Source organism: Hyperolius riggenbachi, chromosome 12 (genome assembly GCF_040937935.1).
Source record: "Hyperolius riggenbachi isolate aHypRig1 chromosome 12, aHypRig1.pri, whole genome shotgun sequence".
In the NCBI taxonomy this organism is placed as follows: domain Eukaryota; kingdom Metazoa; phylum Chordata; class Amphibia; order Anura; family Hyperoliidae; genus Hyperolius; species Hyperolius riggenbachi.
In genome coordinates this window covers 180,133,879-180,147,547 of record NC_090657.1, presented here as the reverse complement: position 1 = coordinate 180,147,547, position 13,669 = coordinate 180,133,879, and the positions used below count along the sequence as shown (strand labels likewise).

Genomic DNA, 13,669 nt, shown 5'->3' with positions numbered 1-13,669 from the left:
TGTGACTGCCTGCCCCAAGACTAAGTCACTCCCCACACAGCATATCTGCCCGCAGGCCGCTTGACTGCCTTCTCCGCCACCACCAACAGGGTCCAGGACTCCAGACAGATTCCTGAATTTTTATGGCTGCTGCTACGCTGCTAGCAGCGACCGCTATACTAATTTTTCTGGTGCATGTACACGCCTGCCTAATTTTTCTGGCTGCACTGCAGCTGCAACAACAAAACAAAAGGCATGTACATGTGCCCATTCCCCTTTGTGATCATTACCTTGCCGCGGTGAAGGGGCTTGCGTATCACAATGAAGCAATGACCGCCGGCTATACACACCAAAGATAATAAGGTTGTTGCTTCATTGTGGACAGACCAAATTTAATCAGCTGGATAGTCACTGTTGTTCTATCATTGAGCTACCACAGCCCGGCGACCATATGGGCTTGAAAACCAACATGGCCTGCACTCTCGCCATGGTGCGCACCTGTCCAGCATGGCCGTCACTACGCAAAAAGCTGTGCGTTACACAGTGAGTTTGGTGTGTCAGTGTGAAGCAGTACTCTATTACACTCCCTGATTGATGTATACACATGCAGGATGTTTGAAAGGACTTTAGTCCTGCAATTTAGCATTCAGTGTGATTTCTGCCCTTAAAACGCTGCTTTACGTCAAATCCAGATTTTCCCCCGGGACTTTGGGTGTCTATCCCACTCATCCATGCCCCCCTCCAGGTGTTAGACCCCTTGAAACATCTTTTCCATCACTTTTGTGGCCAGCATAATTTTTTCTAGTTTTCAAAGTTCGCCTCCCCATTAAAGTCTATTGCGGTTCGCGAAAGTTCGCGCGAACCGAACCTTTCGCGGAAGTTCGCGAACAGAAAATCGGAGGTTCGGGCCATCTCTACCCCTCACTGCAGTGTCAGTTGTCCCTCCCCTGATGGCAGGCCTGAGTAGTAGTATTGGTGTTGCACTGTCAGCTTCTTGTACAACCAAGGTGTTAGTTTATACAGGCTTACAAAGCAACAGTGATAATACATATTCATACAGCTGACCATGTAAAATATAATTTGTAGGGTGTATACAGCAGTACTAAACAATCGGAGAGAGAGACCTGGACACATGGGCGTAGCAATCACCCCTGCGACCCCTGCTAAATGGGGCCCTAAGCAAAGTAACTGATTTGGGACCCCCCCCCCCCATCATGTCATAATAGAATCAGAAGATGCAGCTGCACAGCAACATGCCGCACACACCGGGGCAGCCGAGCTACTGGTTGCTATGGGCAACAGCCCGCTTTCCTCTGTGGGTGCACAATGCAGGGAATAGCAGCGGCAAAATGCAGAGTGAGAGATGAATGGCTGGGACATTTGCACTCAGGGGCTGGGGCACCCCTGTGAAGAGGGTGCCAGATATCACAGCAGCAGCACTTTCCCCCTGCATCTCCAGCCTGGCAATAGCAGAAAGCTCTGGACACCGCCAAACCGGAAGCCGTTCCTCCCAAACTAGACAGCCACCATGCAGCCTCCATCCCAGTGAATACGATAGTCCAGCAGAGAAGGCAGCCGCAGCGGGGGAGAATGACAGCACCAGATGACTCACATTCACCTATTGCAATCCTAGCAATAGAGGTCCCGTCATCCGGAGCCCATTTGTCTCCTCTAGAGTGCTGCCGCTCTGTTACTACTACTATTACTACTTCCTACTTCCTGTCTGATCTGAGAATCAGGAAGTTCAGAGCGAGCGGCTGCACTGTAGAAGAGACAGATGGGTTTCAGATGACGGGATCTCTATCGCTTGGATCATGGATAGGAGAGTGAGCGTTTGCCATCTGCTGGTATCATTCTTGCTGCAGCTGTGGTTCTCTGTGGGAAGGGAGGGAGGAGTGGGCAGCAGCAGAGCGCACAGTAGCAGGAGGGGGGACCTAGGAGGAGAGCCTGGCTCTGAAGACAATCAGCAGCGCACAGCATCATTTGACAAGACAAGACAAATAACATTTATATCGCGCTTGTCTCCTGGCGGACTCAAAGTGCCAGAGCTGCAGCCACTAGGACACGCCCTATAGGCAGTAGCAGTGTTAGAGAGACTTGCCTAAGGTCTCCTACTGAATAGGTGCTGGCTTACTGAACAGGCAGAGCGGAGATTCGAACCCTGGTCTCCTGTGTCAGAGGCAGAGCCCTTAAAGGGACTCCGAGCAGTGCCTGTGCACCTGTGTATACCGGTATATGCATATATATCTCTTCAGGCCCCTTTTAAATCCTGTTCGGTTGGACTATAGAACGTCATCCATTCAAAAAACGCAGTATCTTCAATCCACCCTGCGTTGTCAGCGTTCTCCTTGCGGCCAGGCGACTGGGAACGCCGCGTTAGCGAGGTATCCGGGAGTCAGGCTAAGCTAAGGAAGAGGGGTGGAGGCGCAGGGTGGATCGCTGCAGCCAGCGTGGTGGCGGGATGACGTCACAACACGTGACGCGTTTCGCCAATAGGCTTCTTCAGACGTGTATGGGCGGAAGCTGGCCAGCTTCTGAAAAAAGAATCTTTCTGGATCTACAGGTGTGGCTCCATGCAACCAAATGGTATGAACAGTGATATGACTCAAATCTAACCCAAAAAAGTTTTACAAGTACATTAACTCTAAAAAAAGAAAGGTTGACTGTATAGGACTCCTAAAGGATGAGGATGGGAACTCAATGGTGGATGACCAAGGTAAGGCAGAGTTATTAAATGCTTTCTTTGCTTCTGTCTTCACAAAAGAAACAGCACTGTTGCAAACTACAGAGGCAGAAGAGTCTCAATCTTCTAACTGTAATATTAAATACTTAACGCAGGAAGAAGTGAAGGCAAGACTAAATAAATTAAAAATAGACAAGGCACCTGGCCCGGATGGCATGCATCCTCGGGTCCTAAGGGAATTAAGTTCAGTTATAGATAAACCCCTTTATCTTATCTTTTGTGACTCTCTTGCAACTGGCAGAGTCCCAATGGATTGGCGTACAGCCCACGTTTTCCCATTATTTAAGAAGGGCAAAAAATCTGATCCAGGAAATTATAGACCTGTAAGTTTAACATCAGTTGTATGCAAACTATTTGAGGGGTTACTAAGAGATACTATACATGACTTCATAGTAGAAAATAATCTTATTTCTCAGCATCAACATCGGTTTACTAAAGACAGGTCCTGTTTGACTAACATGCTCAGCTTTTATGAGGTAGTGAATGCTAATATGGATATTGGGAATGCTGTAGATGTGATATACTTGGACTTTGCAAAGGCCTTCGACACTGTTCCCCACAAAAGTCTGGTGCAAAAGTTGAGGATGCAAGGACTGGGGAAGAGTCTGTGTTCATGGATAGGGAACTGGCTAATGGACAGAAAACAAAGAGTTGTGGTCAATGGATCGTACTCAAAATGGGAGATTGTTAGCAGTGGGGTCCCACAGGGGTCTGTTCTGGGTCCAGTGCTCTTCAATTTATTTATTAATGACCTAGTAGATGCAGTAGTGAGCAATGTTGCTATTTTTGCAGATGATACAAAATTGTGCAGAATCATCAACTCTCAGGAAGATAGTGTCATATTGCAACAGGATCTGGATAGGATGGCTATATGGGCACATACATGGCAGATGAAATTCAATGTTGACAAATGTAAGGTCATGCATTTTGGACGTACTAATGGTCTAGCACCATACAAAATAAATGGGATACAGTTGGGGACATCAAACTTGGAGAAGGACTTAGGAGTACTCATTGACAACAAGTTAAATAATCGTACTCAATGCCAAGCAGCTGCAGCTAAAGCTAACAAAATTTTGGGATGCATTAAAAGGGAAATAAAAACTCGAGATGCTAGCATAATATTGCCCCTGTTTAACTCTCTAGTAAGGCCACATCTGGAATATGGAATTCAGTTCTGGGCACCACATTACAAAAAAGATATTGCAGTTTTAGAGCAGGTGCAGAGACGAGCAACAAAATTGATGCGTGGGATGGAAGGTCTCACTTATCGAGAAAGGTTAGATAAACTGGGTTTATTTAGTCTAGAGAAAAGACGCCTTAGAGGGGATCTAATTAACATGTATAAATACAGGATCTTCTCAAAAAATTAGCATATTGTGATAAAGTTCATTATTTTCTGTAATGTACTGATAAACATTAGACTTTTATATATTTTAGATTCAAATACACACAACTGAAGTAGTTCAAGCCTTTTATTGTTTTAATATTGATGATTTTGGCATACAGCTCATGAAAACCCAAATTTCCTATCTCAAAAAATTAGCATATTTCATCCGACCAATAAAAGAAAAGTGTTTTTAAAACAAAAAAAGTCAACCTTCAAATAATTATGTTCAGTTATGCACTCAATACTTGGTCAGGAATCCTTTTGCAGAAATGACTGCTTCAATGCGGTGTGGCATGGAGGCAATCAGCCGGTGGCATTGCTCAGGTGTTATGGAGACCCAGGATGCTTCGATAGCGGCCTTAAGCTCATCCAGAGTGTTGGGTCTTGTGTCTCTCAACTTTCTCTTCACAATATCCCACAGATTATCTATGGGGTTCAGGTCAGGGGAGTTGGCAGACCAATTGAGCACAGTAATACCATGGTCAGTAAACCATTTACCAGTGGTTTTGGCACTGTGAGCAGGTGCCAGGTCGTGCTGAAAAATGAAATCTTCATCTCCATAAAGCTTTTCAGCAGATGGAAGCATGAAGTGCTCCAAAATCTCCTGATAGCTAGCTGCATTGACCCTGCCCTTGATAAAACACAGTGGACCAACACCAGCAGCTGATATGGCACCCCAGGCCATCACTAACTGTGGGTACTTGACACTGAACTTCAGGCATTTTGGCATTTCCCTCTCCCCAGTCTTCCTCCAGACTCTGGCACCTTGATTTCCGAATGACATGTAATGTAAAAGTTGCTTTCATCCGAAAAAGTACTTAGGATCACTGAGCAACAGTCCAGTGCTGCTTCTCTGTAGCCCAGGTCAGGCGCTTCTGCCGCTGTTTCTGGTTCAAAAGTGGGTTCATGCTTCCATCTGCTGAAAAGCTTTATGGAGATGAAGATTTTATTTTTCAGCACGACCTGGCACCTGCTCACAGTGCCAAAACCACTGGTAAATGGTTTACTGACCATGGTATTACTGTGCTCAATTGGCCTGCCAACTCTCCTGACCTGAACCCCATAGAGAATCTGTGTGATATTGTGAAGAGAAAGTTGAGAGACACAAGACCCAACACTCTGGATGAGCTTAAGGCCGCTATCGAAGCATCCTGGGCCTCCATAACACCTGAGCAGTGCCACAGGCTGATTGCCTCCATGCCACCCCGCATTGAAGCAGTCATTTCTGCAAAAGGATTCCCGACCAAGTATTGAGTGCATAACTAAACATAATTATTTGAAGGTTGACTTTTTTTGTTTTAAAAACACTTTTCTTTTATTGGTCGGATGAAATATGCTAATTTTTTGAGATAGGAAATTTGGGTTTTCATGAGCTGTATGCCAAAATCATCAATATTAAAACAATAAAAGGCTTGAACTACTTCAGTTGTGTGTATTTGAATCTAAAATATATGAAAGTCTAATGTTTATCAGTACATTACAGAAAATAATGAACTTTATCACAATATGCTAATTTTTTTAGAAGATCCTGTACATCAGAGGGCAATATAATACCTTGGCGGATGAGCTTTTTGTCCCTAGGCCTTCTCAAAGGACTAGAGGACATGATCTGCGCATGGAGGGAAAACGTTTTAACCATTTATTTAGGAAAGGGTTCTTTACAGTAAGAGTGATTAAGATGTGGAATGCATTGCCACAGGAAGTCGTTATGGCAAACTATATACCTGCATTTAAAGGGGGCTTAGATGCTTTCCTTGCGTTGAAAGACATCCATGGCTACAATTACTAGGTAATGCCTAATGATGTTGATCCAGGGATTTTATCTGATTGCCATCTGCAGTAGGGAAGGAATTTTTCCCTTTAGGGGCTAATTGGACCATGCCTTGTAAGGGGTTTTTCGCCTTCCTCTGGATCAACAGGGATATGTGAGGGAGCAGGCTGGTGTTGTACTTTATACTGGTTGAACTCGATGGACGTATGTCTTTTTTCAACCAAAATAACTATGTAACTATGTAACTATGTAACTTTAAAGGTATTCCTATAAAAGAATACCTATTTTTCCTAATTGGGTTTGCTTGACCTGTCTTTATGAAAATAGACACTAGATGGTGCTCTTGATTCAGTAGTCAACATAAGAAATATCTACGCAATACGCAACGGAAGAGGGCGGCATCTAAAACGACTATAAGTACGATGCGCCCTTACTTCCAACCATACACGTCGGAAGAAGCCTATTGGCGAAACGCGTCACGTGTTGTGACGTCATCCCGCCACCACGCTGGCTGCAGCGATCCACCCTGCGCCTCCACCCCTCTTCCTTAGCTTAGCCTGACTCCCGGATACCTCGCTAACGCGGCGTTCCCAGTCACCTGGCCGCGAGGAGGACGCTGACACGTCTGGAAATATTGCTGCAATAACGATCAAATCCCTGCTAACCTGACAAGGCACGTGAGTACCAGGCCTGGTTGACTGACCCGACCCAGCACAAGGTGGCTTTGTAAAGCCAGCCAGCGCAGTTGTCTGCTGTTGTCGGAATTCTTTCCTGCAAAATGTCATTTTTATGATTGGACGCTCCGGTGGCAGTTAAGGCAAGCAAGGTTTTGTAGCAGGTTGCTACATGTAATGGGGGGTGTTTCCTATATATGGATAAGAGGCTTATACATAAATTAATATACAGGGTGGATTGAAGATACTGCGTTTTTTGAATGGATGACGTTCTATAGTCCAACCGAACAGGATTTAAAAGGGGCCTGAAGAGATATATATGCATATACCGGTATACACAGGTGCACCTGGAGCTATAATTGCATGTAATGAAATATCCTGCTTAGGTTAGCTATAGGTTGTGAGTTTTAATTGTTTTTAATCTTGTGGATATAATTATGTAATTTTTTGATATGTGCAAATTGATTGATTAATAAATTTGATACTGCTAATCTCAGCTCCCTATATTTCTAATCGTTGATCTATACTAAGTTAATAGGTGAGACAGAGAGCCACAATTTTTTAGGTTGATATCCCACAGTAATTTTTGGTTTTTTGAATTTCCCTTTAACCATTATACCATCCAGCCACCGCTGACAGGATGGCAAGGGCTGGTTTAGGTGCTGATGGGGCCCCTTTGACTCTGAATGGGGCCCCAAGCAACTACTTTTTGTTGCTTGGTCGGTAATCCGGCCCTGCTGCCATCGCAGGAGGCAGAGAGGCTTTGGGGGCCCCTCCTCCTCCCTCTCCTTAACCACAAGTGCAGCCAATTAACAAAAAAAACCTTCCTGGTTGTTCACAAAAAACATCTGCAGGAGCATGTGTAATTTTTCCTACTTCCAGACGCTACTTCACAGCAGTATATTCTCTGCTGCCATTCGCTGCCTCCCGATCATGTGATGGGCATGGGGTTTGGGGACCAAGGGGGCCCCATGCTATCATTTTTGCAGGGGGGCCCTATTAAGTCTAGTTACGCCCCTGCCTGGACACTCAAGCTTACAAGGGAATAAGCTGTGTAACAGCTGTGTAGCAAAAGTGGTCCAAGAAAAGACTGGCATCAAACTCATAGATGCATAGGCAAACGCAGGGGGGGATTACAGCTGCCCAGAATCCCCCCCTCAGACCAGGGCGGTGCAGTGTCTGGGGACAGGCACAAGTAGAGACACCAGAATATCTGTAGGCATCCTGCAGCTCACAGCACTGCCCCCTTTATTTCCTTGCTACAGTTGACTTTGGATGGAGCAGCAGCGTGTGTACAGAGAATGGAGCAACAGTGTGTGTACAGAGCATGGATCAGCAGTGTGTGTACAAAGCATGGATCAGCAATGTGTGTACAGAGCATGGATCAGCAATGTGTGTACAGAGCATGGCGCAGCAGCGTGTGTACAGAGAATAAATCAGCAGTGTGTGTACAGAGCATGGAGCAGCAGTGTGTGTACAGAGCATTGATCAGCAGCAGTGTGTGTACAGAGCATGGTGCAGCAGTGTGTGTACAGAGCATGGTACAGCAGTGTGTGTACAGAGCATGGAGCTGCAGTGTCTGTACAGAGCATGGAGCAGCAGTGTGTGCACAGAGCATGGTGCAGCAGTGTGTGCACAGAGCATGGTGCCGCAGTGTGTGTACAGAGCATAGAGCTGCAGTGTCTGTACAGAGCATGGAGCTGCAGTTTGTGTACAGAGCATGGAGCAGCAGCGTGTGTACAGAGCATGGATTAGCAGTGTGTGTACAGAGCATGGATCAGCAGTGTATGTAAAGAGCATGGTGCAGCAGCGTGTGTACAGAGAATGAATCAGCAGCATGTGTACAGAGCATGGAGCAGCAGTGTGTGTACAGAGCATTGATCAGCAGCAGCGTGTGTACAGAGCATGGTGCAGCAGCGTGTGTACAGAGCATGGTGCAGCAGCGTGTGTACAGAGCATGGTGCAGCAGCGTGTGTACAGAGCATGGTGCAGCAGCGTGTGTACAGAGCATGCATCAGCAGTGTGTGTACAGAGCATGGATCAGCAGTGTGTGTACAGAGCATGGAGCAGCATAGTGTGTATAGAGCATGGAGCAGCATAGTGTGTACAGAGCATGGAGCAGCTCTGGGGAAATTAACAGAGTTAGGTATGAACACAACCCTGTGCCCTGCTGTGTGAATGCTTCACTTTCCCTTCATTACCAATGTCGGACGTCCTCATTATTATCTGCATCCAAACTTCTCCTGATCAATCCCGTTGTCGATTGGGAGCAGATGACATTTAGGAAATAATTGTCAGATCCTGTCAGTCGGATGGTAAATTGCATTATGTGTACCCAGCATGATGTCCTACTATATTATTATACTGTATTGTACATGGCTATGGGAGACCTTTCAGGAATCCCCCCCCCCCCCTTTGAAAATCCTGTGTTAGCCCCTGAGATGTGCATGGAGAGCATATTTAATTTTTTAGGGAATTACTTAAATGTAAGCCTAACATGTATTTTCACCTTTTAAACAGATAACTGGAAATGGATGAAAAGTTGAAAGTTTTGCTTCTTGGTATTAGTGAAGAGCTGGAACAGAAGGACTTACAACATCTAGTTTATCTTTGTGACTTGCCCACTGCTGATAAGGAAAACATAAAAGATGGGATAAGCCTCTTCTTGTGTTTAAAGAAAAGAGTTTTACTATTAGAGAATAACCTCTCATTTTTGAAAGAAATTCTCCTAACAATAGGCAGAAAAGACATCCTGAAAAATAAACTATATATGGATCAAAACGAGATTGAAGGACTTCAGAAGTCTATCCAGCATATCTCTCCATACAGGTGGGGCAAAGCTAAAATCGAATATTTACTATACTGTGGTATATGCTGTTTTATAAGAATGCTATTTTCATGTCATTTCTAATCAAAGGGAAATAGTTTGCACCTTGATGCACAAATGCTCCTGAGATTTGTTGAGTTATCTCCTATTTTTATCTCATTTTGGGCCATATGCAATTCACTGTGGGCTTCACGGTTTCTCCTTTTAATCCACCTTTCCATCTACCTTTTCACCTACCGTACATGTTGGTAATACTTTTTCATTTGCAAAGTGCTGAAAAGTTATTTTAAATAGAAGCTGAAAAATTATCTCATAGAAGAAAACTCAGGAGAAAAAGTTAATCGCACATGGGCCATGTGTGAAAATATCACCTGAGAGAAAACTTAGGAGAAAGGGGAATTGAAGAATTGATCACGGACCTTTTTCTCCCAAGTTTTCTCCTAGGCTATCTTTTCACACCTTATCAATACAATACCCTTTTAAGCCAATAGCAAGCAAGAAAATACGCAGAATATCGTAAATACTCGTATATAAGCAAACCTGCGTATAAGCTGAGGTACCCACTTTTCCTTCAGAAACAAGGAAAAAGTGATTGACTCTCGTATAATCCTCCTACCCAGTATAGCCCCCTCCACAGTAGCCATATGTTCCCCCAGTACAAGTCATCCCCTCTCCCCATAGCCAGAAGTGCCCCAAGGATGAGAAAGCTGTGTCTTAAGATGCCACTAGATAGCATCATAGATATGAGAGACAGCAATTGCCACACAGGAAGAATCCTCGATCCATTGTAGGTAGCCAGCTGGCAAGAGCAGAATCACTAGTGCAAGATCCTTACGCTCCTCTGCCAGTAACAAAACCTGCTACATCATCTTTTCTGCTCCACTGACTCACATATAAGCAGAGGGGGTAACTTTTCAGCACATTTTTTTGTGCTGAAAAATTAGGCTTATATGTGAGTATATACAGTAATTTTGACAGCACGTTTCACCTACTTTTTAGTACTTTTTCAGTTGCAGAGTGTTGAAAAATTATTTTAAACAGAGGATGAAAAATGATCTATTAGGGTAAACATTAGGATAAAAAAAGGTGAATTGAATAAGGACCTTTATCTATAACATAACTGTTTAGACCATTGCAAGGAAACACAGCAAAAAATTAAGCACTCACTATATTATTACTTTTTTGTCTAAAGTTAGTATGTTGTATGTAGTTCGTTGCTGCATACGATGGAAAAATACTTGGCTTTATTCAGAAACATTTGAATATAATGCATCCTAGAGAATTAATTAAGTCCACTTACTATGGATGGCAATGCTTAGGAAAACTCATGGAGTAGCATGTGATCATCAGTTTGATCATCTGATAGATTTGTAAGGTTCTGATTTGCTGTGATGACTTCCTGGTTCAACGCATGACCATGACCAGCAAATCAGAGCTTTACAAATCTGTCAGCTGATCAAACTGATCACATGTTTCTCCATGAGTTCCCCTAAGCAATGGCACCCCTAGCACTTACTTCTCACTTAACTGACCACTCTAAAGGAACAGATTTATGTGTGAGTAGATGCAAGCACAGGGGAACATGGCTCCATATCTGATGCAAATTTAATTTGATTTAATGCATGATCTAATTTGGTTGAAATTTAAAGTATGCAGTAAGCCCTAAGAATCATAGACCTGTACACTAAAGATGTACAAATAAAGTGGTTTTTTTTTCAAGTATATTGGTACTACTGTATATTATCATATATTACCTGTCTTAATACCAGGGCGTTTCTAGGGTCCTTGGAGATCGCGGGCACTAGGTGGGGAGGTATATGCGGCGCGCGCAGCGGCAAAAAAATGGGCGTGGCCATGAGGTGAGTGGGCGTGGCCAAATGTACATGAACTTAGCAGCGGTGTAAGCTACAGATAACGGGCCTGCCCATCGAAATATTGGATGGATTCCCCTGTCCTTTATTTAGATCATTTACAATTAGTATAGGCATAGATCAAAGATGTATACGCACATACAATTTTGATTGGTCAATCACTGACCCCCAATTTTACCACCCCCCTTGCAGTAAGTGGACCAACAGACAATGAATTTGATGAACAGAGCTAAAATTGGCTAATCAAAATTGTATGTGTGTACCAGGTTTTACAGCTAATACTGTACATACTGAAAGTAGCAGGGATCAGCATACAATACAGCTGGTTTACAATCAGTAAAGGCACAGAGTAACAACTTACACTGTACACACTGGAGGTAGATCAGAACACAGTGCAGGCACTAGAGAACAGCGTATACTGTACATACTGTAGGCAGCAGAATTCAGCACACTGCAGGTAGCGTGCCAAAAATATGAGGATCACGTTGTGCGACGCGCTTATCGCGCCGCACCGAAAAATGGGTGGGCCATGGACCAGAATGTAGGTGTGGTAACGGGTGGAGACAAATTTACATGAACCTAGCAATGGTGGTACATTAGATTATGACAGTGGTGGCGAACCTTTTGAAGGCCGAGTGCCCAAACTGCAACCCAAAAGTCACTTATCTATCGCAAAGTGGCAACAGCAATTTAAACTAAATACTGTACAAATGTTTTAACTCATACATGAACATTATGGAAAATCCAAGTTGAAAATAAACTGTGAAGATAAACCATTTCATCCATCCTACTCCTGAAAAATGTATTCAATTTTTTAGAACCTCCCAGTTTTATTTTCTGTTTTAAAAAGCTAAAAAAGTAGGTTTAATGCTATTGTCTCATATGATAAGGATTCAGCTTTTCCCATAGTCTCGCAGTTAGCAATCATGTGACCCCCAACAAGACAAATTCAGCAATGAGGCCCCCAACAAGACAAATTCAGCAATCATGAGGCCCCCAACATGACAAATTCAGCAATCGTGAGGCCCTCGACATGACAAATTCAGCAATCGTGAGGCCCCCGACATGACAAATTCAGCAATCGTGAGGCCCCCGACATGACAAATTCAGCAATCGTGAGGCCCCCGACATGACAAATTCAGCAATCATGAGGCCCCCAACAAATCATGAGGCCCCCGACATGACAAATTAAGCAATCGTGAGGCCCCCGACATGACAAATTCAGCAATCGTGAGGCCCCCGACATGACAAATTCAGCAATCGTGAGGCCCCCAACATGACAAATTCAGCAATCGTGAGGCCCCCAACCTGACAAATTCGGCAATCGTGAGGCCCCCCAACAAGACAAATTCAGCAATCTTGAGGCCCCCAACAAATCATAAGGCTCCCAACAAGACAAATTTAGCAGTCATGAGGCACATAAATAGACAGCATTTCACATAAATAGGCAGAATGCCCCCTTAATATGGTAGCCCCCCAGGTTAGGTAGTGAGTGACAGGGACCCCCAGGTTAGCTAGTGAGTGACAGGTGCCCCCCAGGTTAGGTAGTGAGTGACAGGCGCCCCTAAGGTTAGGTAGTGAGTGACAGGGACCCCCATTAGGTAGTGAGTGACAGGGAACCCCATTAGATAGTGAGTGACAGGGAGCCCCGTTAGATAGTGACAGGGACCCTCGTTAGATAGTGAGTGACAGGTACCCCCGTTAGATAGTGTGCGACAGGGACTCCCGTTAGATAGTGAGCGACAGGGACCCCTGTTAGATAGTGAGCGACAGGGACCCCCCGTTAGATAGTGACAGGGACCCCCGTTAGATAGTGAGTGACAGGGACCCCCGTTAGATAGTGAGTGACAGGGACCCCTGTTAGATAGTGACAGGGACCCCCGGCGCGTGTGGCCCGCTGCGGGACATACATTCCACGAGTCCAATGCTGTCCATCCTCTATCGCAGTCTGCCGGCTCTTGTGCTCGGCAAAACTCCAGGTTCCTGCATGTCACATGATTTACAGGAAGTATTCTGTGCATTAGAGCCTGCAGGAGGCGAAGTGGATAGACAGGCATCGCTGGACTCGTGCTGAAAGCCATGTCCAGAACTGATGCAGCTTGGGGGACAGAGGAGGCACAGAAAGACAGAGTGAGCACAGAGAGACACAGAGAGAAACAGAGTGGGAACAGAGACACAAAGGGGGCAAGAGAGAGACCCAGAGGAGGCATAAAGAGGCAAAGGGTGCACAAAGAGAGACAGGGACAGAGGGGGAACAAACAGGCACAGAGGGGGAACAAAGCTTGATTTGAAGGAAATCGTGAATTGAATCAAAATTACAATCTCAGACAGAAATCGCTCAATTCATTTTTTTCCTCAAATCGTTCAGGCCTAGTTGGGGTTTTATAAATCAATAATAATAATATGATCTGAGT

At 44.6% G+C, this 13,669-nt stretch overlaps 1 protein-coding gene across 2 annotated transcripts in view; it reads left to right on the top strand.

Moving 5' to 3' along the window:
• LOC137542575 (uncharacterized) overlaps positions 1-13,669 on the top strand; it is an 83,727-nt gene that overhangs the window by 28,377 nt on the left and 41,681 nt on the right. For both annotated transcript variants that reach the window (XM_068264599.1, XM_068264598.1), the window contains exon 2: positions 9,078-9,386. In XM_068264599.1, the coding sequence (XP_068120700.1) occupies positions 9,088-9,386 (299 nt within the window). In that variant the 5' untranslated portion in view covers positions 9,078-9,087. The remainder of the gene's footprint in view (positions 1-9,077; positions 9,387-13,669) is intronic.